At 51.0% G+C, this 27830-nt stretch overlaps 1 protein-coding gene across 3 annotated transcripts; it reads left to right on the top strand.

Annotated features, from left to right (window-relative positions):
• SSUH2 (ssu-2 homolog) lies at nt 1–27497 on the top strand. 3 transcript variants are annotated; one of them, XM_037134783.2, is made up of 12 exons: nt 1–71; nt 8682–8780; nt 9134–9215; nt 10483–10612; nt 11879–11939; nt 12921–13045; nt 14023–14085; nt 15770–15855; nt 17077–17169; nt 17722–17827; nt 19699–19806; nt 25195–27497. In XM_037134783.2, exons 1-12 carry the CDS (start codon nt 44–46, stop codon nt 25339–25341), a joined length of 1128 nt encoding a protein of 375 aa, XP_036990678.2. In that variant the 5' UTR covers nt 1–43; the 3' UTR covers nt 25342–27497. The 3 variants fall into 3 exon arrangements, with proteins under 3 accessions (XP_036990678.2, XP_036990679.2, XP_036990681.2); XM_037134784.2 differs by lacking the exon at nt 25195–27497 and adding an exon at nt 23865–24787; XM_037134786.2 differs by lacking the exons at nt 14023–14085; nt 15770–15855; nt 17077–17169; ... (1 more) ...; nt 19699–19806; nt 25195–27497 and having other exon boundaries at nt 12027–12988.
• Nucleotides 27498–27830: the final 333 nt, after the last annotated feature.

Below are 27830 nucleotides of genomic sequence, written 5' to 3'. Positions count from 1 at the left end.
CCCACTGCAAGGGCAGAAACCTCTTCAGCTGGACGTCTGGACCATGGACAGGGATCAGAATGATGAGGACAGTAAGTACAGCCGGGCGGGTGTGGGGTGCCCACCTCTGTCACAGGCACTGAGTCGAAACCTTGCTCTCCCCTTGGTGCTATTTCAGGGTCTGTGTCTGCCCTGCCGAGAGCATCCCTTCCTTCCTTCCTTCCCTATGTGTGCAAAGCCCGTTGACAGCCTGCAGGCTGTTCTTCTACAAGGGTCTTGGAGCAGTGGAAAAGGGTGGTAAAAACTCAAATTAAGAATTTTTCTCCCCAGCCATGTCAGTACACTGTCCACGTCTCATAATCTATCCCTCCTTTCCCTAGTCGACAGTCCCCACCTCCTCCAGAGCCAAACGTGAATGGGACCATCAGGGTTCTTATTTCAATCCCAGCTGGGTTCAGTTCTTAGATGAGGTTAATTTTAAAGAAATGTCATGAAATGTCTTTGCTCATGGTCTCCCTCTAGCTAAGAGCCCCCGTGTCATTACTGCTCCTGAAACAGCCTGGGTGACCCCATTCTGTCATCACTGCGACAGAAATACAATGAAATCTAAGGACTATGTAAAGAGATGAAGAAAGAAATGGTATTTTTAGGAAAAAACGTGCTGCATTTAAAAATGGAAATTTTTTATTCTGAATTTGGAACGGTGAATGTGGTCCCCACTGGGAACTGGGAGGCTGTGGTTCAAATCCTGACTCTGGACTCTGCTGTGAACTGGCTGTGTAATCGTGAGCCGGTTATTTAACCTCTCTGAGCCCCAGTGTTCTCAGCTGTAAAGGGAGATTGGGTGAGGAGTTCTTAATTTGTAGACCATGAAGGTGTGGGCAAAATGCTGTGTGAATGAATGTGTGGTTTTTTCAAAAGTCTTTAAACATTTTTCTGGAGATGGGGGTGCACGGATTTCATGTGAAGCCCAGAGAGGCTTGTGACACTAGCGTATTTTCATAGTTTCTGACCTTGGTGACCTTGAGTGTCCCTCACAGGTTCAACACTCTCTATTGTCTTTAATGATGTTATCTTACAGCTTTAAGCTTCAGCACCGAAGTGGCATATAAAATGAACTCATACTAATCTTAGAGCTGTTTAAAGTTTTTTTGAATCCTTTTTTTACATTGAAGTGGAAGCTGTATAAAGATATTTTAGCACGTGTTTGAGGAGGACCTAATCTGATATATTGGAAATTAGATATTCATAGTCTTATTTTAATAAGCTTCTACTAATGTTCAAACACAATCTTTCCCCTTCAAAACACTGCTCATTAGCAGTCTTTCAATTTGTACTAAGAGTTTCTCTTAGTAGAAATGGGCTAAGTCAGATCTCAATTCAAATCCAAGCTGTGACTCCTAACTGCTGGGTGACTTTATTTAAGTGACTTAACCATTCTGAGCTTTATTTTCCCCAAGTAAAATAGAGATGGTGTCATCTTACAGGTTTAGTAAAGGATTAATTGGATATATTGGGCTGGCCAAAAATCTGTTATGTTTTCTTCATAAAATGAAAGACACATTTTTCATTTTCACCAATACCTTCACTGATTTGGATATTTTGAGTGTGTTGGCTGTCTCCTGCTATTTGGCTTCTAGTGGGTAGAGGCCAAGGTGCTGCTGAACATCTTCTACTGCATAAGGCAGCCCCACAGCAAAGAATTGTTTGGTCAGAATGTCAATAGTACCAAGAAACTTTGCAAACTACTGCATAAGTCTTTTTTTGGGTGTGTTTCTTGAAATAATAAAGTATAAAGTGTCAAAAATGTCACATATTTTCTTCCATCTTCAATATTAAAATGGCTGCACAAAAACACCAATTTTGATGTTTTTTTTAATGCACACTGATATAACAGCTGTCACAATACAATCTAACAAAGTTGTTTTGAATGAAATTAAAGACAACTAAGCATTGTTAGAGCTATTGTGTGGGAAAAACATATGAACTTTTTGGCCAACCCAATAAAATGCCTAAAACATTACTCAGTCCAGAGTAGGAATAAAATAAATATTGAGTCTGGAAAATTATCAGATTTTGTACCCCTTTAAATTAAACTTATTAATGGATGGTATTATCACATGTGATGTTCTAAAAGGATGTTGGCGTCATCCTTTTAGTAAGCAACGTGAGACTGGTGAACACTTTACTTCCCTTACAATTCTAAAATTTATGATAGACCTTGATTCTGTCATCGGCTCACCTCTGTGCTGATTTCCAATATAATCAAACCCCAGGTCAACACTCAGGGTCTACCAAAAGGGATGGAGTTATCCAGAATTTTTAGAAACTAAGTTGCTGAACTCCGGAACGTTGTAAATTTTTTCTCCGGGTTTCAGACTTACGAACTGCTATAGGACTTCCATAATTTACTTGTTCCATCTTAGGTAAGAGACCGCTGTCCTCTTTGTCCAGTTGAGTTTTCCCTCCCAGTTACTAAGTGCTGTCCCTTGGTTATTGAGTCTATAATGTGCGCAGCTTCAGGGAGAGAATATCTTCCTCCAATGACACATACTTTGGGACTAAGGGTGGCATGGATGGGGACACTCTGGGGTGTGGGTCCCCCAAGGAAGTCACGTGGAAGGCTAGTTAGCTGCCACCGTCATGCCAGTTGCTCTGACAGTGTTGCCACCTGGAGGTAGCACCTGCCACTGCTGACCGGAACACCTTCAGGGGTGGGCTGGTCCCCTCTCTGGTCCCCTCTACAGCTGACACTGCCACAAGTTGTTTTACTTTGAGTTTTATCTCTTTCCCTAGAGCTTCTACTCTCTGGCATTTATTCTACCTCCCCCAACCCCCAGCCCTGCCCCACCTGGGCAGAACGTGTCTGTCCTCCGTTTAAAACAAGAACTGTTCAGGGTATTTTTTTTCTTTAGCTTGACCAGGTCCTTCTTCTTCAGTGGTCCCAGATATAATGTGTTTTTAATCACCCTTCTCTTGGAGGGAGACTCAAACCCTCCCAGAAGTGGTAAGCAAGAATCTCTTCAGGTAAAATGGGCTGTAACTCGAGCCCCTGGTAATTTCCGGGGGGGGCTGCTCTCGTCCAGGACCATAAGACCTCGTGACACCTCTTTACTCCTGGGCACCAGTCTCTAGGGAGTGGGGGGCAGTGATCTGAGTCATAAAATTGTCACCATCAATATATCAGCGCTGAAGAGATGGGACTCTCCTCTTGGCATCTGGACCAGCTCAGCTCCCCAAAGTCTTACTTATTACAGTACCCCTCACCCCTGCTGAGCTGGAAATCCCAGACTGGATCTGAAGTCATCACGGTCACTTGAAGCTATCACTGGACTTCCGGGCAGGGGCCCAGCTGCCGAGAGCCCTGACCTTGGGGCCTCCATTTTTCACACATCCCTTAGGATGCGGTACGTCCACCAGGAATGCAGGTCTTCCCTGCCAGTTTGGCTCTGGCCTCACGGGATCGATCCAGCCCTGCAGGCTGCCACATTCCTGGAAGGGGACTGTGGATCTAGAAACTCCCAATGGAAGGATACTGTCTCCTTTGGGGAGTAAGAAATAAAAGCTTTAATGATGTCATATAATAGCTTAGAGATCTCCAGAACGCTCCTACATTTGTTTGCAGAGCCCTCTCTTGTCCACAGCACTATTTGCTCCTCTCGGTGACTGTATTCCTTGACCCCTGTTTTAGGGAAAGGATATCAAGGCCCCCCCAAAATTAAGTGAGTTTTCCTTTATGACTACGCAGCAGGCTAGCTATTTTGTGCTGTTCTCATGGCCGGGAGAACAAAGATGAGTAAAACATCGACCTACCTTCAAGGTGTTCAAAGTCTAGTAGGGGAGGCAGACCACACAGGTATTTTACAAATGCTAGTTCTTATAAAGCTGTTTGGCAAAGGCAGTGGTAGAGAGTGCAGTTCTCTCTCAAAAGCAGTGGAGTTCTGAGGTCACAGAGAAGGAGAACCACTCCCAGGCTGGCTTTGCAGGAGGAGAGACCAGGGCTGAGTCAGGGGGAACCAGGTGAGGGGGTGTTGTGGGCAGGAAGAGCCAGAGCCAGGGCTGGGAGAAATGGCATGCTTTATGTATGAGCATAAATGCAGACCTCAGTGTCATGAAGGGACAAGTCACCTCTAGAAAGGAGAGGCAGCGCTTAGAAAGCCTAGCCCCTGCGTGGGCCTCTCTGGGCATTGCAGCACTTTCCGTAAAGCGTGAGTCTCACTTACTGAAGGTGTGTTGTATCATTTGCTGCACTCTGGCCCGCCAGAGGGGCCAGCAATTCCAGGGAAAACTCCTTCCAGGTCTTCTTTCCCCGTTTCTCTTCCCGTTGGTCTCACTCACATTGCATTTGCTTCCCCAAATATTTTCTCAGTGGCTCTCACCCTAAAACTCCCACACTACTCACTTAAGCCTCAGGCAGCCTTCTCCATCTCTCTCTCTTTTCCCCTTTTTACTCTGTTTTTGGTGCCCTTACCCTCCCCAGTTAGCTGTCTTCCTTCCTCTCACCTTGCTCTGGATGAAACAGGAAGAGTTTTCCCCCTCCTGTGAGTAGATGAGAACATTTTCTTCCTGTCCCACAGGTAATATAGGGCCTTATCTGACAAGTTTAGGAGCTTGGACAGTAGTTGTGGGTAGTAGTGAGCCACTGCAGTATTTGAGAGAGGGGACGACCTGGTCAGGCTTTCTGGTCTTGTGAGGAAGCCCTTTAATCAGTGTAGCCAATTGTTTGTTCTTTTTGGCAAAACAGGATTTCTTTCTTTTCTTTATCTTCTGATGACCTGAACCTCCTTATCTTTCTCTTTTCTACTATTTTAAATTGTGAAAAAATACATACAGCATAACACTGGCCATCTTAGCCATTTTTAAGTGTACAGTGACTGGGCTTGGAGTCAGGACCTGAGTCCTGAGTACTATTTCTGTCTCTGCTATGAGTGTCTGAACTTGTTGCCCCAAATCACATCTCTGAGCCTCATCTTGTTGTGTTACACAACGGGGAAAACAGTGGTTGTTGTGAAGTGCAGAAGAGATCACGCCTGCACCATCCTTCTGTGAGCTGCAGGACCATGTGCGTGTGTTGGGGTGGGGTGGCCCAGCTGGACAACTGCCCTGGCACTCAGCCCCAACACCATGGAGACAGTGAAGTGCCCGGTGGCCCCTTTGGAGTGCTCTACACTGGGTGTCTCACAATGCCCCGTGACGTCTGCGTTCCTGTTGTGCCCGATGGGATCTGCACAGGAAATGACGCATCCCCCTGCAGCGCAGCCTGGAGTTCTTTATTTCTGTACATAACATAATGGTGAGATTAAATTAGCTCTGACGAATTATGATTGCCCCAGGAGGTCAGGGTGGCTCCTGGATGATGGATGGAGCTCTGAGTTGCCGCCTCCCATTCTTCCCCTCTTCCTGCCCTTTTGTTGGTCTCCAGTGAGATGCAGCAGCCATGTGGCATTTCCCTGTCTTCTCCTGGTGGATAGTATTGATGTCCTAGCTGACCCAAGACTTCTGGGTGGGCGGGGGCCATCCCAAGGGAAAGAAAGGGCTGTGGTGGTCTTGCCTTTTTTTCTATGCTTGACATTTCTATTGTTCCCTGGCTTAAAGGAATACAAAGAAAGAGGAAGACCTTGCCTCTTTAGATTCATGGCATTGACTGAGCATTTATTAAACGCCAGGCTCAGGGCTCAGAGCTGTGTACACGTTGTATTCATAGAGGGGCACTATTTTTTGCTATTTCATAACTGGGGTAGTTGAGTTCTGCGAGGATGCATGGCTTGCTCAGAGTTGTGTATGACATGGCTATCTTCAGGGTATCAGAGCCCAGGTTCCTAATCACAGAGCCTCAGGGATTCTGAGTCCAGTCACCCTGGCGACAGTCCAGCCCTGACCTTCATCTTTAATTCTGATAACTGGGCTCATGGGAACTGCAATGGATGTACATGGGTCTTTGTCCCAGAAAGTTCAAGTTCCATCTTCTTCACCTTCTTGACCCTCTCAAGCCCTTCCACACAGGGTGGGCAAAATACAGGGCAAGGGCCAAATCTGACCCACAGACTGTTTTTGCAAAGTTTTATTGGGACAAAGCCATTGTTATTCAATTACATATAGTCTGTGGCTGCTGTGAGGCCACAATAACTGAGCTGAGTAATTGAGACAGACCACATGGCCCACAGAGTCTACAATATTTACCACCTGACTATTTACAGAAGATTGTTGCTGGACCCTGGACCCCTGGTGGCTAAAATAGCTTAGAATGCTAATAAATTCATTAGAAACAAAACAACATTGGGAACCAAGGTACGATTCTGCCAAGAAACAGGCGAGAGAGCCAGGATAGACATAGGTGTGGCACAAAGTGACATCGTCCCAAACCTTCAAATATTTCCCGTGTTACCATAATTCCGTGTTATCATAACATGGAACAACAAGCTTCTGTCCTTCTCTAACTCCACCACGGTGCACCCTGGGAATTCTGAGTAACCTCTCTGAGCCTCCGACTGCTCGTGTCAAGTGGAGTTAGAGGTCCTGCCTTCCATGCCTCCAGGTGGGAGTGAGGGGTTGAGGCAACCAGTGTGTGGGGAGGTACTACATGAGTTGTCCCGAGTTTCCAGGGCTAGTTCTTATGTAATGCCTTCCTGTTCAGAGTCTCAGACCATGTGTATCTATGTCATAGCCAGACATACCAAGATGAGATTTTAAATGTTTTTTAAAATTTAATATTATTTTGTATTAGTTTCAGGTGTACAGCATACTTGTTAGACAATCATGTACTTTACAAAGTGTTCCCCCTAATATTTCTAGTACCCACCTGGAACCACACAGTTATTACAATATTACTGACTATATTTCATATGTTGCACTTTGAATCCTGTGACTATTTTGTAACTACAGATGTGTACTTCTTACTCCCCTTACCTTTTCCACCCAGATCCCCAAGTCCTTCTGCCCTCTGGCAACCATCAGTCTGTTCTCTGAGTCTATGAGTCTGTTTCAATTTTGTTTGTTCATTTATTATGTTCTTTAGATCCCACATATAAGTGAAATCAGCAGATTTAAAGTGAGTGATTCTTCTATAGGGTTTGCCTCAAAAAAGTGCTTGAAAAAAACATGGGCTTTGGAGACCAGTGAACCATGGTTTGAACCCAGCTCCATCACTACTGGGTGTGTGATCCTGGGCGAGTCATCACCTTTCTGGGCCTCAGTCTTCTCATTGGTAGAATGGGGTGGGATTGATCTGTCAGTGTTGGTCATCCAACAAGCAGACACCAAGACGGCATTAGATGTGTCAGAGGTCCTTTGGGGACACCTATGAAGGGAAAAAGGGAGAAGCAGCAGACAGATGCAGGCACAGCCTTCAGACCTCAGTGCAGGTCAGACATGTATGAGGAGATCAGGCAGGATGGAGTGTGAGCAGATAGAACCTTAGGCCATGGTGCAGCTCTGAGAGTCCTGCCCAGGTCTATGGGATTCCCAGAGCAAAGAGCGCCCATTGTAGGGAGCTGTGTGACAAACTGCTTCATAGCTCTCTGCCTTCAAATGGCAGCCACTTTACTACAGTTCATAATTTTGCTGGACAAAAGTTTGGTGGGGCTCAGTGGGTGATTCTTCTGCTCTGTGTGTAATGGATTAGGGTCTGTCTTAGTTTGGGCTGCTGTAACAAAAATATCATAGGCTGGGGGGCTTAAACAACAGACGTTTATTCTCATAGTTCTGGAAGCTGTGAAGTTCAAGATGTAGGAACTGGCAAACTTGGTGTCTGCTGAGGACCCATTTCTGGCTTGTAGACAGCTGTCTTCTCATGGTGTGCTCTCATGCCAGAGAGAGAACACCCTGGTCTCTTTTGCTTTTTGTAAGGAAACTAACCCCATCGTGGGGGCTCTGCCCTTGTGACCTCATCTACATGTAATCTCCTCCCATAGGCCCACCACCTAATACAATTCCACTGGGGGTTAGGGTTTCAGCATATGATTGGCAGGAGGTTGGGGGAGTGACACAACCCTGCAGCCCACAACAGGTCACTCCATGGTGTTTAGCGGGCAGCTTGGTCTGGCCTGGAGGGTCCAAGATGGCTCTGCTTGTGTGTCTGGTGGTGTGGTGGAGGTGGCTGAAAGGCTGGGCTCAGCCTGGCCCTCTTCATTTAGTCTTGAGGCATCTCCACATGGTCTGTCTAGTGCGATGCTTTGACTTTTTACATGGCAGCTCAGGGCTCAAGTTGGAATGCTCCTAGAGGCCAGAAGTAGACATTGCAGTCTCTTTATTGCTTCCATTGTGTGTCTTTGGTTGAAGCAGCCTTAAACCTGCCCCAGTTCAAGGGGAGGAGACATAGATCCACCTTTCAATGAGAGAGAGGAGCCTTAAAGAAATGTGACCGTCTGTACTTCAGTATCTTTCTCCAGGGTCATGGAACATGGTGATATTTGTAAAGCACCTGTCGCAGTGACTGGCACAGAGTAGGTAGCCATCAAACAGGAGTTGCTATTCTCTATGTTTTTTCCATTCTTATTATTACTGCTGCAACGATCACACCGCCACCTCATCCCTTCTCACCCTGCAGATGTGTTCTGTCTCCTGAGCGTGCCAGATTGAGACGGGATTAGTTAAACTGAAGCTTCTTATAAGGCACCTGCCTTCACTTGTCAGCTTCCTGTGAAGTTGCCACAGGCTCACCCGTTCCCCCTCCCTGAGGCTCAGGACTGCCCGTCTTTCTGCAGGTGTCACGGACCTCAGCTTTGAGGCCGAGAGTCCCCTGGCGCCTCCAGCTGAACTCCTGGAGAGGCTTCCTAGCTATGACTGCCTTTTCCAAGGAGGTGGTAAGTCTGCGGGGTCTTGGTTCTTATGGCCTCTTCCTGGGGCTTCTGCTGGTTGGGCGGTCATCTCCAGAACAGGTCAGCACTGGGATAGCTCACTTTTACTCTGGAAGTCCTGGGACATCCCTCATCACCGCTGGGAGGGAATAGGAGGACATGGGGCATAAGCCTTGTGTCCATGAACATTCCATGACCTTGTCCATTTAAGACCGGAGTGATGCTGGTCTGAGAACCATCATTCTTTTTTTTTTTTTATCTGCTCTTTCTCACATTCAGCCAGTCTTTTCTTCTTTTACCTACAGGTGTTTGTTCCTTTGAGCTAGCCCTTTAAATTTAATTCCTCCTTTCTTTTTCAGGACAACAGATATTCTTCCCACCTTTGGAGGCTCCACAGAGACCCCAGGAGCAAAGGTGCTGGTCTGCGTTCCTGGAACACAGGTGAGCTGCAGGTGTGCTCTGCTGACCCTCCCAGAGCCATCACACCGGATCATGCCTTGAGATGCTCCCGGTCACTGTTGTCCCTGAGAACCCTCCTTGGGGATCTCAAGGGTGACATATCTCACCCCTGACAGCGCATCAGGATCCAGGCCTCCTGGATCCGATTTTCCAGGGATGGAGGCCGGGAATCTGTATTTTGCCATGCTCTGTATGCTGTTTGGCAACCAAGCCAGAGTTGAAAACCAGAGTCAAGATCAGGGGGTTGCAAACTCTGGTCCCTGGGCCAAATCCAGCCTGCTGCCCGTTTTTGTAAATTGAGTTTTATTAGAACACAGCCCCTCTCATCTGTTTACTCACTGTCTGTGGCTGCTTTCCTGCTACAACAGCAGAGAAGAGTGGTTGAGACACAGACCAGCGTGCCCACGAAGCCTAAAGTACTTACTGTCTGGCCCCTTACAGAAAAAGCTGGCTGCTCCCTGGAGAGGCCCACACCCCCCTTGTTTTGTGTTGGGGGAGAGCTCCAACGTTACCACCAGCTTTGTGCAGAGAGAAGGAAGCCTGCAGTACCTCCCCACACCCCTCGTTCGGAGCTGAGCTGCTGTGGAGAAATATATGAAGATGTGAGGGGGAGGAGGAAAGGGAGGGCCCTTGAGTACTGGAGGCGCTGGGGCAGGAGGGCTTCACTAAGGAGGGGACCTGGCAGCGGGGCCTGTCTGAGGAGTTTTCCAGCATGAGTGGGAGGTGTCCAGAGAAAAGGCAGAAGAGGGGGCTGGTGGTCTGCTTTCCTAGTGGCCATGGCTCTGGTCCAGCAGGCTCACGGTGAGTCACAAGCCATGGGTGCAGCTGTTAGATGGTTCTAGGCTGCTGTCTACGTGCCAAGTTACTCACCGCTCCTCTGGTTGAAGTCGTGTGCCCTGAGGCCAGGAACCTCGTCTAGCTGTGTGATATCTTCTCTGGCTGTCCTCATTTGTAAAATGGCATAACTCATCTTTAAGGATTTTTTTGAGATCTAAGGTTCTATCAGCGCTCCTCAGATCCATACTTCAGCTAACATGATTTTGCTGTCCTCTAGAAAGACCTGCCGCTCTCTCACTGCGGGCACCTGTTCACACAGTCCCCTTTGCCGAGATGCCCTCCCTTGTTGGACACCTGAGTGCTTTCTCATCACCGTGGGCCAGTTTCCATCTGCACAGTGAGGGGGATCCCTGCCTGCACGAGCCCGTGGGCCCTCCCTAGACCCTCTCGCCTCTCTGCTCTGTCCCCCCAGAATCCCTGTGGTGACGGAGGAGGTGGCGCGGGAAGCCCTCCTCAGCTTCGTGAATTCCAAATGCTGCTACGGCAGCTCGGCTGCCAGCAACTTCATCATCCAGGAGCTGAAGCAGCAGACCCTGTGCAGGGTAAGGGAGCTGGCCTGGTGGGGGCTCATGTGACGCGAAGCGGGAGATGGGTATCTGGAGGGCAGTGTGTGTGAACGGCAGTGATGTGTGGCAGTTCGTGTAAATGGCAGTGATGTGCAAGTCCCTTCTGTGACCTCTCTGGTCTGCATTCTGAGGGATAATACAAGGAGGAATTATTATCAATCATTGCAAAGCTCGAATGTGCTAGGTTTCACGTAAAGCATGCTACACATATCTTATCATATCCTCACAGCTACTGGCAGGGTAGGTGTTACCATCATCGGTTTGCAGAGGAGGAATTGGATGTCTAGAGAGGCGAATGTACTTGCCCAACACTACGCAGCTAGAAGTGACCGAGCTGGGATTCAGCCTCAGGTTAGCTGGCACCAAAGCCCATGTCCTCAGACACAAGGCAGATTCGCTTCTAGGAGGAGTGGGCTGAAAGGGGTCCACCGACTCCCCTTCATCCCAGCTGCTTCTGCCTCCACCAAGTCACTTCTGTACCAAGGAATCATTTATTTGTCACTGGGGCCTGATGCTCCAGGGAAATCCTATGCTGAGATTGCAGCCGGGATCACTGTAGGCACCTAGGTCACCTTCTGTATTGACAGGACTACAGGACAGTATCTGGGTTCATGTTTTCTAGTGGCACTGACACAGCCTTCCTCTGGTGAGCACACACTCACACAGAGATCAGACGAGCCTGGCAGGGCTGATAGGGCAGGGATCTGGGGGAAGAGGTCCCCGTGTAGCTGTGCAGCCTTGGGCAAGTCAACTGACCTCTCTGAGTCTCCATTTCCTCACATGAAAAAGGAGGAGCAGGTGATGTCCAAGATACCTTTTTGGTTTGTGATTCTGTGGATGAGGATCAAGAAGGAGGATTTTGCCATCAGGCAGGTCAATTCCTCCACAGGGGGACCCTTGGAGCAGTGGATTCCAGGGGCCTCCATCTGTCAGAAGGCGACTGCTGTTCCAAACCTCACCTCTTAGAATGTTTCTATGTACAAAGAAACAGGGAACTGAAATTGTTCCGGTGTGAGCCTGTCAGGGGAGGTTTCCTGGGGCCGACCGACTGGCCTGCAGACGTGCCGGTGCACCTCGAACAGAAATTGCTGTCGCCAGTCTGTTATAAGGAGCCCTCTGTGCCCTGTGCGGGACCCTTGGGACTGGGCACTGAGCCCCAGCCCGTGAGAGCTTCCTCATTTTGCATAATGCTCTGTCTTGCTCAAGGGCATGAGTGTGAACCGACTATGTTTTTCTTTATAGTATCGACTGGAGACGTTCAGCGAATCCAGGATAAGTGAATGGACATTTCAGCCCTTTACTAGTAAGTGAGTTGTCTGAGATCAGTTTAATGGGAGCGAACATGGCAGGGGCCAGTCTCATTCCACTAATGAGACGCCCTTCCACTCAGAGCCTTGGTGTCCCTACCCCTGTCGAATGAGAGGTGAGCTTTCATCTCAGACACTTCCCAGTGCTGACTTAGCAACTGCTTCCTGTCCAGAAAATGGTTTGCAGAAGGTCCTGAGGAAGTCTTGCATTTGCATTTGGCCGCAGGCTGGTGCTGACACGGGCCTAGGTAGCACAGGTAGCGTGTGTGCTTGGGCGGCTGCCTGCCCCCAGGTGACCCCTGGGCCACTGTGCAACGTGCCCTCCCACCCCTTGCCGAACCACACTAAGGCTCCAGGTTCTGTCTGGAAGCCCTGCACCCTACCTGCTTGCTCTGCTGACCACTTTGCTTCCTCTATCGAGACTCAGCTCACAAGTGACTTCTTTTATGAAGCCTTTCAGAATTTCTTCTCCTGCCGCTGCCCCTGCCAACCCCACCCCAACAGAACTCTTGTCCAAAGTACTTACTGTTGTGTTTGTAGCTATGTCTGTCTCCTTGAATGGAGGAGGAAGAAGATGGTGGGAATGGAGGTGATAGTTCTCCAAAGTTCTTGTTTATTGAGCTTTCAGCAGGTGCTAGCCCTGTGCTAAGCACTTACATGCCTCTTTCCTCTATGGTATGTACCATCATTATCCCCATTTTAGAGATAGAAAACTGAAGGCCAGAGAGGTGAAATAACTTGTTTGGAGTTACATAGCCAGGAAGTGGAAGAGCCAGGAGTCAAACCCAAGTCTCTTCAATCCCAAAGCTTGGGTCCTTAACTATAAACCCCAAGGGGACACTTACCTGCCCCTCCTTGTAGCCCAGGGTCCAGCCTAACGCCTGGCACTGAGTGAAGGCTCTGTGCTATTTGGTGAATAAATGTAAGCTTGCTCTGCAGCTGTTTGCTGTTCTTACAAGGATCTGCTTCTGTGTCAGACCACTTAGTAGATGGGCCACGAAGAGGGACCTCCCCCAGGCTTTGGGACTTCAAGGTCCAGGTCCCCCCGATGTTTCAGGAAGACACCAGGAAGTTCCAGGTTCCTCACTCGTCAGTGGTCAAGGTAACATGGCTATTGTAACACTCCCTTCGGTCTGAGCTGCTGTCCCGGGGACTGGAGGTTTCCCAAAACACTGTCCTTTAGAAAGGAGACTCCAAATCCAGGCTCTTGGCTTATCTCTTTTTCATCTATTCATATAGCAAAAGAATGACCCCATTTAGAAAAATTGTCACCAGCTTTAAATAGGGAGCATTCACACTCCTAAACCCTCTGAGTGTTTATCCTGCCAGCCCCGCTTTTGGCCTGAGAGTAAACCACTGAAGTGCCGAATGAAGCATAAAACGCAGTGAGAACATTGTTGGGATTTTCCCTGGAAGTCAGCAGGGGAGCAGAATGGAACGTCTCTCCTGTTTTACGGAAATGATCGTGACATGAAGTGAGGGTGACCTCATGTATGACAAAAGCACAGCCGAGACGTGTTGGGTTATGTTCTCTCTAATTACCTGTCTTGTTTTCACTTTAGAACTTGATTTGAGCAGGTAATTTTACCCCACGTGTTTTCATAGCATCATGAGATGGGGAGGACTGTGGGAGCTCAGCAGAGAGTTCCATCCTTTTCTCAAGAGTAGTGATTAAATTCCAAAATCATTGCCTTTCACACAAACACTGTCCATTTTTATGGCTTCCACTTCCAAAGACCATTTTATCTACTAAATGGGTGAAGGACACCAGCCTTTGTGGTTCAGCCTGGGAGCATGAGTTAGGATGTGGGACTTGGAGGGCAAGCGGCCCCTCCTTCGCATCCAGGACAGACAGGGCTGGGCCTCTGAGGAAATGAGGACTTGGTCTCCCGGGCTTGGCATTCAAGGCCCTTTGGAATCACAGTCAAGTAGGAAGGAGCCCCTCCCACTCTGGCTCTGAGCGGCTGCACTGGTGTTTGGGATGGTGACACAGGAGTGCGGGTGGGGGTGCAGGTGGTGCAGCCGCAGGTGTCTGAGGAACCAGATCCACAGAAAGCATTTCTCCCATTTCTCCACCAGGAGTGCCACAAATGCCGCGGGCACGGGCGCTACAAGTGCAGCGGCTGCCACGGCGCCGGCATGGTGAGTTGTGCGTGGCTGTTGGCAAGTGTAGCACGGGCGGAGGAGGGGGCTGGGGACTCCCCAAGCCAACAGTGTGACCTCAGGCAAGTCATTCCCCCTTGCTGGGCCTCCGTTTTCCCACCCGTGAAATGGGAAAGTTGGATTGGGTGATCGCTACTGGCCTTTTTCACTTTTACGATTTATAATTTTAATTATTCTCTTTTTTTCTCATCCATTTATGAACATTCCGTGAGTACCTGCTTGGCACTAGGCCCAGCAAGAGGACTTAGACCTGGGGCGCTTCCCACCAGGGACCCCCGCCTGCAGGGAGGCCGGCAGTGACTAGCACTTGTAGTACAGGGTGATGTCAAGAAGCTGAAGTTCATAGGACTTCCAGAGACAAAATAGATGGGGCTGGATTGGTTTCTGAGGGCTACTGCAACAAATTACCACAAACTCGGGGCTTAAAACAACGGGAATTTATTCTCTCACAGTCCCGGAGGCTGGAGGTTCAAAATCAGGCTGTCGGCAGGTTGGTTCCCCCGGAGACCCCGAGGCGGGGGCCCTTGTCTGACCTCTGGCAGCTGCCGGCAGTCCTTGGCTGCGGCTGTGTCACCCCCGTCTCTGCCTCCGGCTGCACATGGCTGTCTCCATGTGTGTGCATCTCTGTGTGTCCTCGTGCCCTAGTTATAAGGATGCAGGTCATTGGATTTAGGGCCCACCCTAGTCCAGGATGACCTCATCTTTACTAATGGCATCTGCATAGACTATTGCCAAATGAGGTCACATTCTAAAGTTTTGTTGAATGCAATATTCAGTGCGGGGAGGAGGAGGGTCACTGTTTGACCCAGACAAGCCCCTAAGTGCACAGTTAGGCTCTCATGGCATCAGCCTTCTTTTGAAAAACTTTCAGGGCTACCAGTTATCCCAGGAGCAGTACCAAGTTCCCATGTGTTCTTAGCTCTCCCCACTTACACCCACTCCTTTGGACACGTACTGACCACTTGTCACTCTGAGCTGTGTCTTCCTCTGTCCTTCCATCTGCCCGCCTGCCATTCCCCCCTGTCGGCGCCCTCCTTCTGCCTGTGGTGTGCTCACTCTTCTGCCCCCCTGAGCACTGTCTGGAGGCCAGCTGTGGCCTGTGCCTGGGCGATCCTATGCCCTCACTCCTGCCATTTACCTCCTCGTGGTTTTCCCAGAATACCTCCCTGAGGTGATTTCTATGCCTTCCTCCATGCCTGCTCCTCTTCCTCCCCTGTATCCTCCTTCAAGCTTTCCCTGGAACATCTCTGGAGCCCACCCCGAGCCAACTGTGGGAGCATTGCCTGAGTCACCCCTGGGGGCCCTTCCAAGGTGAGATTTCCATCTGCAACACCAGGTCCCTTGGCCAGCTTGCCCTTCTTACTGCTCCCTCTGGCCACAGCTGTTTGGTTAGGGGGTGGTCCCAGGGTTCTTGGGAGTCAGCGAGAAGCTGGAGAGGCTGATGTCCCAGGAGAAACAGGGGTGTTAGGGTGTAGAATCTTTGAAAGGTATAACTGGGGGGCCCTAAGAAACACTACATCTAACCCTCCCATTTTACAGATAAAGGGCTGGAGGCCCAGGGAGAGGAAGAGGCTTGCCTAAAGTCGCCAGACTGGCATTTGAACCAGGTCTTAGGGTGCTTCCCCGGGAGGCCGGGAGCACTGAGGCCCTGCTGTGTCCGCAGGTGAGGTGCCCTTCCTGCAGTGGAGCCAAGCGCAGAGCCAAGCAGCCCCGCAGGTGTCAGATGTGCTCAGGGTCTGGCAGGCACAGGTACGGGCGGGTCTCCCTGGCCTTCTTGCTTTCCACTGTCTGCTCTTTTGGAAGACAACCAGGCACCCTGTCTTTTCAATCCTGCGTCCCCAGAGCTCTGTGTATAGTAGGTGCTTGGTAACTATTTGTGGAGTGGGTGGACTTTTTCTTGAGGCCTGATGTTTCTGGAAAGGACTGGAACGCATCGAGCAATCTATGGGTCAGGCGTACGGAGCAGGGCACTGCAGGAAGGAAGGAAGGGGCAGTTTAAGGAGAGGAGACCTGCTCCTGCTCATGCGGGGCAGGAAGGGGATACAGAAACCACCCAACACTGAGGGTCTGGGCCTGGGAACCCCAATTTTTAATGCATTGCAAGGTGTAAATGGAAGAGTCAGGGAAGGCTGGTTGATTGACAAAACAATCAGCGGTTTCATCTCTGCTCCAGGGCTTTGCCAACAGTCGGGCATTGCATTTTGTAGATCAGTCCTTTAATGTACTTATAAATCTTTAAAGGGAAACCGTGAGGCACGCAGCTATTCAAAGCGGTGTTGGTTGAAGGGCATCCTTCTAACAAGCCAGACGACAGAGCTTTGGTGGACATGTGATTGATAAAGAAGGTCTTTGATGTGGAAAGAAACTCAGATTTATTTACAAGTGAAAGAAATCCAATTCAAACTGGCTTCAGAAAAAAAAATGTACAGTCTTGTGTAACAGAAAAGCCCAGGAGTATAATTTCTGGGGTGGTTTCAGGTACAGCTGGGTCCAGGTGCTTAAACAATGCCATCAAGAATCTGTCTCTGGTCCTCACTATGCTCTCCTTTGCGTCGGTTTTATTCTCAGGCACACTGTCTCTTGAGGCAGAGGAGACCATCAGCAGCTCCAAGCTTAGTAACCTCAGTAGAAAAGGATGTCCTGTTTTTGAAAGTTTCAACAAAAGTTCTAGGGTGGATCTCATTGCACTTACCTGGGTCATGAGCCCATCTTTGTATCGGCCACTGTGGCCAGAGAGATAGAATACACTGATTGACCAGGTGAAGGTCCCCAGCTGGCCACAGAGGGGGTGGGCTGTAAGCCCATAGACTGGGTGGGAGAAGGGTGGTCCAAAGGGAAATTGGGGCACTGCCACCAGAAGCAAAAGGTCTAGGTGGTGGGAGGGTAGAAGCAATCCATGCCCACCACAGTTCCCCTCTCGGAGGAAGGATTTGGGGATGGGGCCCTCCACTGACGGTGTATCCCCCTCAGGTGCAGCACGTGCTCAGGGAGGGGGAACAAGACCTGTGCCACCTGCAAGGGGGAAAAGAAACTGGTGCACTTTGTCCAGCTGGTCATCATGTGGTAGGTGGTAGTCCCTCCACGCGGTGGCCCAGCAGTGGGAGCTGGGGGACGTGGCCTGGACCGGTTTCTGCAGAGAAACTCCACTTGGTTGGGGCTCTCTCAGTACCGGGACCTGCTGGGAGAAAAGGGATTAGAATCACTTGGAAAGGGGGGGACCCCTGGGAAGAGGAGTGTGGGGTGACAGGATGCTGGTGGGCCTCAGAACAGACCTGAGTTCACATTCTGACATCGCTACTTTCTAGTGCAGCAACCACTCAACTCCTGGGCATTCCTTTCTGTGTCCTAAATTCCCATATCAGTGACGGTCCCAGGCCTTAAGGGTTCCTCCTATTGAGTGCTTTGCTGGCACTTCACAGGGAAGGATGGACTGCGGTAATGGGACAGAGCTGTCAGTGCTTGACTGGTTTCCCAGTTTACAGCTGAATGTGCTGAGGCCCAGAGAGGCTAAAGAACTTTCCCCAGGCTCTGCCAGTAGTAACGCAAGCCCTGCAGCCCGGGTCTGTCTGATTCCAAACCCACGTTCCTAAGCATCCCTCATCCCTTCACCTCCAGGAAGAACAGCCTGTTTGAGTTTGTGTCCGAGCACCGGCTGAACTGTCCCATGGAGCTCCTAGCTAAAGCCAAAGGAGAAAACCTCTTTAAGGATGAGAATACGATGGTAAGGAGGGCTCTGCAGGGCACCCCGTGGAAGCGAGGTTCCTCTTCTGGCTCTTCTGGCTTTCGGTGGGGCTGCACTCGTTTAGACAGACAGGCTGGGAGGGAGCGGAGCTGCCAGACAGCACAGAGGCAGCTGGGACTCCATGGGGCCAGTCTCCTTTGAATTTCACATACTGGACCCTTCCTCCTTTTCTCCTCCTTTCTCCCCCCCATCCTCCCTCCCTTCTACAAATGTGGAGACCCCTCCTCCTGTATCAGGCACCATTCTGGGCTTTGGGCTCTGCCCAGCGAGATCCCCGCCTCATAGATCTCAGTCTGGCGAAGGAGAAGACAACATTTCACCACAATGTCTGATGGCAGCAAGGGTCCAACCAGGGCAAGGAGACAGGAAGGGCCCGGGGTGTTGTTTCAGCTGGGGCTCAGGGAGGGGATGGTGGGCAAAGACCTGAACGCAGGGCAGAGGGCAGTGCATGGTGGTCGCGTGGTCTCTGGAGCAAGGGCGCCCGCAGAGGGAGCACAGGGCAGAGGCTTGAGGAAGAGTGGAGAGCGGTGGGGCCGGAAGGCAGCGGCCTGGCTGAGCGAGGAGCTGAGATGCGAGACGTGCCAATTGGGAGGGGCCTGTTTGCCAGGGGTTGGCAAACTTCTGCCCTCGGCATGCTTTTGTAAATAAAGTTTTATTGGGACATAGCCATGCCTGTTTGTTTATGTATTGTCTGTGGCTGGCTTTGTGCTGCAAGGACAGAATTGAGTAGTTGACACAGAGACCCTATGGCCCACAAAGCCTGAAATGTTCACTGTGTGGCCCTTTACGGAAAAGATTTGCCAATCCGGCTGTCGGCCTTGGCAGGGAACTTGGCCGTTAAGGGTCTTCATGCTGTTTTCTCCGAGAGGGTCAAGTGCTCAGTCTCCTTTTTTCCCCCCTCCTTCCTTCCCTCCTTTCTCCCTCCCTTCCTTCTTTTTTCCTTACAGTATGTGACCTCAGATCAGCTTCTTTCACTTTGTAATATGTGTTTTAAAAAATTGAGATATGATTGACATATACCAATGTTAGTTTTGTGTATGTGTACGACACAATAATTTGACACATGTATACACTGTGAGGTGATCACTGCAAGAAGTCTACTTAACACCATCACCACACTTAGTCACCACACATGGTTATATAATACTTTTTCCTGGTCATGAGAACTTTTAAGAACTGTTCTCGTAGCAACTTTCCGCACACTGTTCTCTATTGCAGTCACCGTGTTGTGAATCATATCTCTAGGACTTACTTTATCACTGGAAGTTTGGACCTTTTGACACTCGCCCCCCTGCATTTCATTCACCCCTCACCCCCGCCTCTGGCAACCCTCAATCTGTTCTCTGTATTCAGGAGCTTGGTTGCTTTGTTTTTTTAGATTCCACATACAAGTGAGAACATAGGGTATTTGTCTTTCTCTGTCTGACTTAGTTTACCTAGCACAATATCCTCAAGGCTGAAGTGTCAGGTCTTCCTTCTTTTTTGGGGGCTGAGCGATGTTCCTCAGCCTCTTTCCTTTGCCCCAGTCAGTGCGGCTTCCTGAAGGCTGAGGGCAGAGGTCACCCTCTAGGAAGCCCTGCACCGCACCCCAGTCGGGCGGCCTCAGAGTCTTGCTGGGGGACTTGAGGGCTGCGGGTGGAGGGCCGCTGGGTCTGCAGCCCCCTTTTGGTGGAATTCCCAACAAAATGTGGGTGATCAAGGGTCTGTGGCACCCAAGCACTCCCCACGTGCTCGCTGCGTGGTCTCGGGCCCTTCCCAGCCTGGGCTCGCTCTCCCATCTGCCTGAAGTAGATTGCCAACGCTCCAGGTGCCGGCACTTGGCAGCGAGGAGGGTGCGTCTCTCTCCCCAGGTGTATCCCCTCATCGACTTCCCCCTGCGGGAGATCTCCCTGGCGTCGGAGCGGGGCATTGCCCAGCACAGCGCTACCCTGGCCTCCAGAGCCCGTGTCCTTCAGCAGGTGAGCCACCCAGGGCCTGGGGTTGTTGGGAGGTGAGAGCTCCAAAGGCTGAGGGCAATGTCCCTCCTGTCACATAAGGGAGGAAATGGGCTGTTCCCTCTCTTGGGGGCCCTTCCTGAGAAGGGAAGGAAGGGTGAGGAAGAGTCAGCCAGAGGGAGGGTGGCCGGGAGGAGCCCCAGCCTGAGGAACACAGGGAGTCCTGGGGGCTGACCTGAGGCCAATGTGGCAGCCACTGTGGCGGCCTGAGGCAGCGGGCAGGGCGGGCCACAGGGTCCATGATGCCAGGTTTTGACTTTTATCCTGAGAACAAGGAGACGCTATTGCTGGGTTTCAAGCAGGGATCTGTCTCAGAGTGATTTGGATCAGAAACTGCACCCCCTCATCCCTCGCCCTCTCTGGTATTCAGAGAGGAGAGGGGAAATCTAGAGATCCTGGGTCATAAGCAGGGTGTGAACCCATCGTCCTGCCCCTTCGGGCACTTCCCAAGCCTCAGGCATGTCTTCCCCAAGCCTCCCGTGAGCAGGGGTGGCAGCCAGGACCAGGGTTGCTTTGGTGCTGTATCCCGGTGGCCACTAGGTGGCAGTGGTGCCCGTCCGCGTCTCGGGAGGGGCATTCGCAGCAGCCGGCTGCAAGCTGCTGGAAGGAGGAGTCTGGACAGGGAAGGCCCAGCGCCAGCTCCGTGCGGGGGGGCCTCACCTGGCGCCCGAGTCTTGCAGAGTTGGGCTCAGATCCTGGTTCTCCTGCATCCTAACCTGGTCATGTCCACCTGCCTTCTCCTCTTTGAAGTGCAGCTTCTCACCTGTGGAAAAAGAAATGCTAAACTGGCCTTAGGGGGCTTTGTAAGGATGAGAAAATGTTCTTTTTGATTTTTAAATTTTTATTAAATTTACTGGAATGACACAGGTTAAGATTATATAGGCTTCACGTGTCCAATTCTATAATACATCATCTGTATACTGCATTTCGTGCTTACCACCCAAAGGCTAGTCCTTCCATCACCATTTATCTCCCCTTTACCACCTTCAGCCTCCACCTACCCGCTTCCCCTCTGAAAAGCACCATTGCTGTTGTTTGTGAGTTTTTGTTTGCTCATTTGTTGCTTCCGGTCTTACAGACTACATATGAGTGAAATCATGTGGTTCCTGACTTTTTCCATCTATTTCTCTTGGCATGATACTCTCAAGATTCATCCATGTTTTTGCGGATGGCAATATTCCATCTTTTCTTATGGGTGAGTAGGATTTCACTGTGTATAAGTGCCATGTCTTTATCCAACCATCTCTCAAAAAACACTGGTTGTTTCTGTGTCTTACTGTTAGAATAGCCATTGTAACAGGTGTGAGCTGGTGTCTCCTCTGGTTTTGCTGTGCGTTTCCCTGGTAGCTGGTGAAGTGCAGCGTGTTTCATGTGTCTGTTGGCCATTTGCCCGCCCGATTGGGACAAGTGGCTGGTCAGGTCCTTGACCATTTTTTAACTGGATGTTTTTTTCTGTTATTGAGTTGTATAAATTCCTTCTGTATTTTGGGTGTTGTTTGCAAACATCTTCTCCCATGTGGTTGGTTGCCTTTATGTTGTGTTGATGGTTCTTTTCCTGTGCATGTGCTTTCCAGTTTGATATGGTCTCACTCATTTATTTTGACTTTTACTACCGTTGCTTTTGGGGTCAAGTTCAGTCTAATTTCATTCTTTTGCATATGGCTCTCCAGTTTTCCCAGTACAATTTATTGAAGTGGTTTTCTTTTCTCCATTGTATGCTTTTGGCTCCTTTGTTTCAGTTCTGTTCCACTGGTCTGTGTGTCTGTTTTTCTGCCAGTACCATGCTGTGGTGATTGGAGACAGTTTTCTTTAAGCACGTGAAACCTGGTGATCAAAGTGTCCCTTTGCAATGAGTATTTCCCCTTCTCTTTCTGCACATCTCCCCTATGTGCAGAAGAGAGAAGGATGCACCTAATTTGAATGGATAAATGACCACCTTGAGCCGGAATGGACCTCAGAAATCACAGCATTGGGTTGCTGCAAGTTCAAAGGCCTACCAGAGCCAGGTGGTGATGTGGACGGGAGAGCCCCCTGTCCAAAAGGGCAGCTACCACAGCTTTGTGCATGCACAGAGGCAAAGACTGCAGACCTTCTAAAGTACAGATTTCTATATGAAACCTTCTAACTTTTCAATACTGACAACAAAATTTTTTTAAATGTAAAGGACCCCGCATGTGTCAACGGGCCTGCTGTGCCTGTGGGCCATCACAGGCTGTCCCTGGTCTGGTCCAAACCTATGACCTTTCCGAGGAAGCCCAGGGAGCAAAGTAATCTACTCAAGGTCACGCAGCTTCTTAGTGGACGAGCCCCAGAGTAGAACCTGAGTTTTCTAACATCAAGCCAAATGCTATTCACTGTATTCAAGAGACACGAATGACACTTTGGAAGTCAGTGTAGGCTCGAAGGGGTATCAGCCAGCAGGGAGCTTTGGGGCTGTTTTCACTGGGTCAGACCCTGCAGGGACAATTTGCCTACCAGGTCAGGGCCTGCTCGCCAGCCCAGGCCCACACTCGTGGCTGCGAGCCCCTTTCTTCCGCCCCGTAGGCCTCAGCATCCCCGTCTATGAAATGAGCAGGGTTAGACCTTGCCTTAGGATGGGCTCTGGAGAAGCAGGTCCCAGATGAGGGTTTGTGGGCCTGTCATTCATGAAGGAAGGGTTCCCAGGACAACCCGTGGAGCTGCAGAGGAAGGAGGGAGAGGCTACACGAGAGCGTGGTACTGGCAGTGGCCCAGCCCCTGCTGGATCTCCCATCTCCAGGGAGCTCTGAGCATAACCACACCTCAGGGTGTCCTGGAGACAAGGGGCTGGGCCTTCACTCTCCAGCACCATCCACTCACTGGTGCAGCCTCCCAGGCACTTTCTGCCCTGGGAGGAAGGTGGGTCCTTTATCTCAAGGAGAGGACGCAGAAGAGGAAGGTGGAGCTATGAGCAGGAGAGCATGAAGAGGCAGGCTGGGGAGGGTTTGCGGGTGTAGAATTGAGGAACCCACATGGGATGAGAACAGTGTCCACGAAAGGCCCCAGAATGGTGTCTCAGGAAGCTCACTCTTCAGCACTAGTCTCCTGTGGGGTGGGTCACAGTGAAGGGCCCCCAGCTGAGGTATCTTCTCTGGAACCGGGGAGAGTGTAAGGACAGGATTCAGCAGCCTGTGGACAGTAGTGTTTATGCCGGTACACTTTTGCCTCTGAGACAGACAATTTGAATTCTTTTTGGACCCTTCATTTGGTAGCTGGGGAAACTGAGGCCCGAAGAGGGGAAGTGACTGCTGAGATCTGGAGCCAGGTGGCCGGCCAGGGGGAGCCTGGCCTCCTGGGGCCTCCCCACAGCACAGCCCCGTCTCGGGCCCACGGGCCACTGTGAGCCAGCCCAGCAGGGACGGGAAAACCAGGTGGGGCTACATTTCTCTTTAAAAGGGAAGATAATGGGAGAAGAGGCCATGTCTGTGAATCTTTTCCCTAAACTGCCCTTTGGTCCTGGATCTGTAGACAAAGATTCATGCTGCTATTTTGTTCAGGACTGAGAAGTTAGTGAGCAGAACGCAGTCCAGGCATCAGACCCAGCCTCTCAGACCTGGGGTCAGCTCATCCCCGGGGCGCGTCCCAGGTGTCCAAACAGATAAACGGCCAGTTACAAGATAATCAATGATGGCGATCGATGTCCTGATGCATCTGTGTGGCCTCAGACTCAGAGACCATTTGAATCCAAAGCAACTGGAGGCTGGCAGTGGTGGGTGGTATTACTGTGCTCTGTTGGGTCCGAGTAGAAACATCTGGAAACTAGAGTGGTTCTGACGCCACCATCCAGGTCCTCCGAGCAGGGACGTGGGCTCCCCTCAGTTCTTGCCTAGCAATTCTCATGTTGGGCCCTTTGTACTAAAATGTCAGGAGAGGTCTTCTGCCTTTAATTTCCAAAATTATCACTTGAAGGCCAGTTTCTGGCATATGGAGAAAACCCAGTCTCGCCATGTCATTTTATTGTCTCAACAACTCTGTGACTTAGAAGTTTTATCCCCATTTCACAGGTGAGGAAACTGAGGCCCAGATAAAGGAAGTGTGAGATTCCACAGAAAGCTTTGTGAAAAAGGCACAACGTCATGCTACCCCTCCGCTTCCCCCAGTACAGTAGGGACCTGCTTCTCAAAATCCACCCCCGACCCCGAGCCTGTTTTGTCCTTTCCCCGGGGCCCCTGACCATCACCTACAGTGACAGAACTGGGGCTCTTTTCCTATCGAGAGGAATTTTCAGCAACTGAGAGGGTCCGATCCTGGCCAGCCATGCCACCACTCTGTGTTTGGGGTCCCCAAGCCTGAGCCTGAGACAGGGGAGCAGCCAGTGCAGAGGAACTCAGGGGTGTTGACATAGAGCCTGGCCCATTGGAAGTACCTGAGAAAGCTTCGCTTCGGTGATTAGGGGTGACTTTCCTCTGTCAAATGTGTCATTGTTAATAATAAAACAAAAAATAACAGCACCAAAAGCTGATGGGGATTGTCAGTAGGAGGCCAGTGTTCTCTGCCAAGGTGGGGCCGCTGGTTCCGTTCTGGGCCCCTTGATTCTGGAAGGCTGTTGAGTCATTGCTCAGAGAAGGGGCCTGAGAACTCGGGACCCTGGGACTGCTCTGTAGGATGGAGGAGTGTCCCAGGCTCCTAGGCCGAGGTGGGAGGTGGGTGCTGGGAGGAGGTTTCAGCTTCAAACAGGTCCAGCAAAGGCGAGGAGATGGAGCCTGATGTAGATGATCATCCAAACCGGAAATTCCACGAGCCCACTGGCCTCAGTTTCCCCATTTGCAAAAGGGGAAGATATTTGAGAAAAACTTCTTACAGGAGGGTCGATGCAAAACCATGGGGTATGGAGAGGGAGGGGTCTGAGAAAATAGCCTGAAACAGCCTACCAAACTTTAGAATTTCTTTGGTATCAATGTTTTACCTTAAAATGTAATTCGAATTGTATAATCCACTCTCTAATTCTAATTTTTCCATGGTGGTTGTGATATAAAAATGTTAAAAATGACTTTGTCCTCTACCTTTCTCTACCTGCCACCCCATCTGAAAGTCAGTGTTTCTCGAAGGTGTCCCTTTGGCTGGTGGCTCTCCACAGGTCCCATGACACCTCTGGGGAGGCCTGTGCCCCCCTTCCTAAAACCTGGGATCGGACGGTGCCTCGCTTTGCCCCGGAGCTTGGGGGTGTATGAGGAGTGCAGGGGAGGTGCACACAAAAGGCACAGTCGCAGCCAGAATGCCGGCTCCAGAGCACGCACTTCGTGCCACGGGTAGTGGGCAGCTGCCCACAGTTCTTGAGCAAGCGAGTGGCTTGAACAGAGCACTGAAGTTTTTCCTGGCCAATTGTTTCCTCAGCGCCAGACCATCGAGCTGGTCCCCCTCACAGAAGTCCGTTACTGGTACCGAGGAAAGACCAATGTCTACTACATCTACGGCACGGACCACAGGGTGTTCGTGGCGGACTACCCGGAGCGGTGTTGCTGCGGCTGCACCGTCCTCTGACCTGGCTCGGCAAGCCCCTCAGCCCGCCACTCACATTCCGCAGGGAGGACCACCGAGGTCTCTGGGCTCACTCATCACTGGCTGCGTGGGCAGTCTTTTACCGACCCTGGCGTGTCTGTCCTTCCAGAGAATTCATCTTATCGTCTGTCAAGCCACAAGTCTTTCAGGAGCTCCTGTGGAGGAATCCATCATGTGTTTAACCTACAAGAATTCAACCTCACACATTCCTTTAGGACAAAGCATTTAAATGGCAGGGGCAGAAAGCAAAGATTAATACCTCCATTGAGCGTGTGGTTTGATTTTGCTTTTCGCTGGGTCAGTCTCGGCTCCGGGGGTCTCTTGTAGTGGGAGCCTTTTGTGCAGCTGAGCATCACTGAAATGTTTAAAGACGCGCACGGATGGGCTCCCGTAGGGCACGCCAGATACCGCGTGAGGCACCTTTCTGTCCCGAAATCTGACTTCCTGCTCTGTGGTCAGGAATTCAGACCCGGCCAGGGGGAGGGTCTGTCTCCACTCCGCGATGTCCGGGGCCTCACCTGGAGGATGCGAAGGCTGGGAGGGCTCAAGTGTGTGGGGCTGAAATCACACCTGAAGGCTGGTTTGCCCAGAGATCTGGTGGTTGACGGTGGCTGTCGGCTGGGACCTCCACAAGGGCCGGGGCACCTAACGTGGCCTCTCCAGGCAGCGGGGCTTCCTCGCACACGGCAGCTGTAGGGGAGAGTGCCCCCACACATGTCGTGACCAGAGAAACAGAGATCTGTTTCCCGAGATGAGAAAAGCCTGCTGTGTTGGATGGATGAGGGTCTGCGTGCTGATCTCTAACATGGTGCCTATGCAGGGGGAGATTTGGGAGAGTGATTTTTAAATATATGCAGGTTCTTACATCACATGCCAACCTGAGGACCTGCCCACCGAGTAGGACCAGTGCACCCAGTCATGTGCGGGAGCTCCCACCTGGTGCAGCCGGGCTGGGTGGGTGCCCAGTCAGCTTTGGAAGGGGTGGTACGGGGGCCGGCTGGGTCACTGTGCACCTGGCAGTGGGTAACCAGAGGCCCCTGTCATTTTACTATGCCTCCCCGCGACCCTCAAGGGGATTGCTGCACCCCGAGAGGGCCGGTCTGTACTCTCACTTAACTCCCAAGTCCTGCCTCCAGCCCTGTTTCTCCTGGGTGGGAGGACAAGACCTGGTTGGGGGAGGCCATTCCCCAGGGCATCGTGGGCAAATGATATGCAAATGAGCACTTGCATTAGCACCTGCCCCTCCTACTCCTGGTATCAGTCTTCTGTTCAGGGTGTTCGTGTTCCTACACACTGGGCGTGGGGGGCTGGCTAACAGGAGGTGCAGGGCCCAGGGTGTGTCTGGCTCCCCTGGGGCTGCAGGAAGACCAGGGAAACTTGACTGAGAAGCGAAGGGACTGGTCCCTGGAGACTCTGAGATGCCTGAGCCCCTCAAATGGTGTGGTTGCTGCCCCCGGCCAATGCCACAGGCTCTGCATGCGGGGAGACCAAGGGCAGGACAAGGTACAGCCTTGGGTTGGGGTGCCCTCTGGACCCTGGGGACAGAGACCGGTGGTGGCAGAGGACACAGGGAGGGTTGCCCAAGGCTTCCCACTTCCTCTTCCTCCTGAACTCTGTGTGCCCCAGTCTGGGGGTTCCTGCTCTGGTCAACAAGGGAGGCCACCCTCCCTTCCCTGGCGTCCACTTGGCCGGCCTCCTCAGTTCTCAAAGGGGATGCTTCTGCCCCCGGGGGCCTTGTGCAAACGGAGGGGACAAGTTTGGAAGTGACGGGTTGGAAGTGATGCTATGGCATTTGGTGGGTGGAGTCCAGGAAAGTCGACGTCCAGCAGTGCCTGGGGACGTCCTCACAATGAAGCACCATTCCAGGTCTCACAGGACTTGCGGCTGGAAGCCGACATGGCTGTCGGACATGGGCAAACCCTCTCCAGTTACTACAGAACTGACTTATATTCAGGGCTAGCCTCCATCCTGCTTTCCCTCTGTGTCTTGTTTGGAATGGCTTCTGACCCTCTCGCTTCTCCTTCATCCAAACCTGCAGCTGCCTGGGCTGCACTGGGGTCCCTTCGTGCTGCCGTGCCTCAGTGTCCGCAGATTGAAATACGTGGGTAATAAACTACTTTCTTCTCGTTTGTCCTTTACATTTCACTTTGGGCATTCAGTTGCTTTTTTTTTTTTAAGCGGTGTATAACTGATATACTTTGTCATTTGGTATAGTACATGCATGCCATTTCAGGATAAAAAGGGACTATGCTAAGGTTGAGGCCCAGTGCGCCGATGAGAAAACCAAGTGGGAATAAAGTGGGTCCAAAGGGACACTCTTCCAGATGCGGCCCCGTGAGCCCCTAGCAACAAGGCCCCTTAGTTCCCAGGGCCCTGGCAAAATCCCAGGTGGACCCTGGGTCCTCTGGCCGGTTGGTAACTGTTGCGTGGTTTTCTCTGCAGTGTTATCTGTGTAACAACCTTCGCTGCAG

The sequence above is a fragment of the Artibeus jamaicensis genome, unplaced genomic scaffold, assembly GCF_021234435.1.
Source record: "Artibeus jamaicensis isolate MK-2021 breed Jamaican fruit bat unplaced genomic scaffold, CSHL_Jam_final contig_519, whole genome shotgun sequence".
Taxonomy (NCBI): Eukaryota; Metazoa; Chordata; class Mammalia; order Chiroptera; family Phyllostomidae; genus Artibeus; species Artibeus jamaicensis.
Note: the sequence above shows the minus strand (reverse complement) of the source record. Positions and strands in the feature narration are given on the sequence as shown.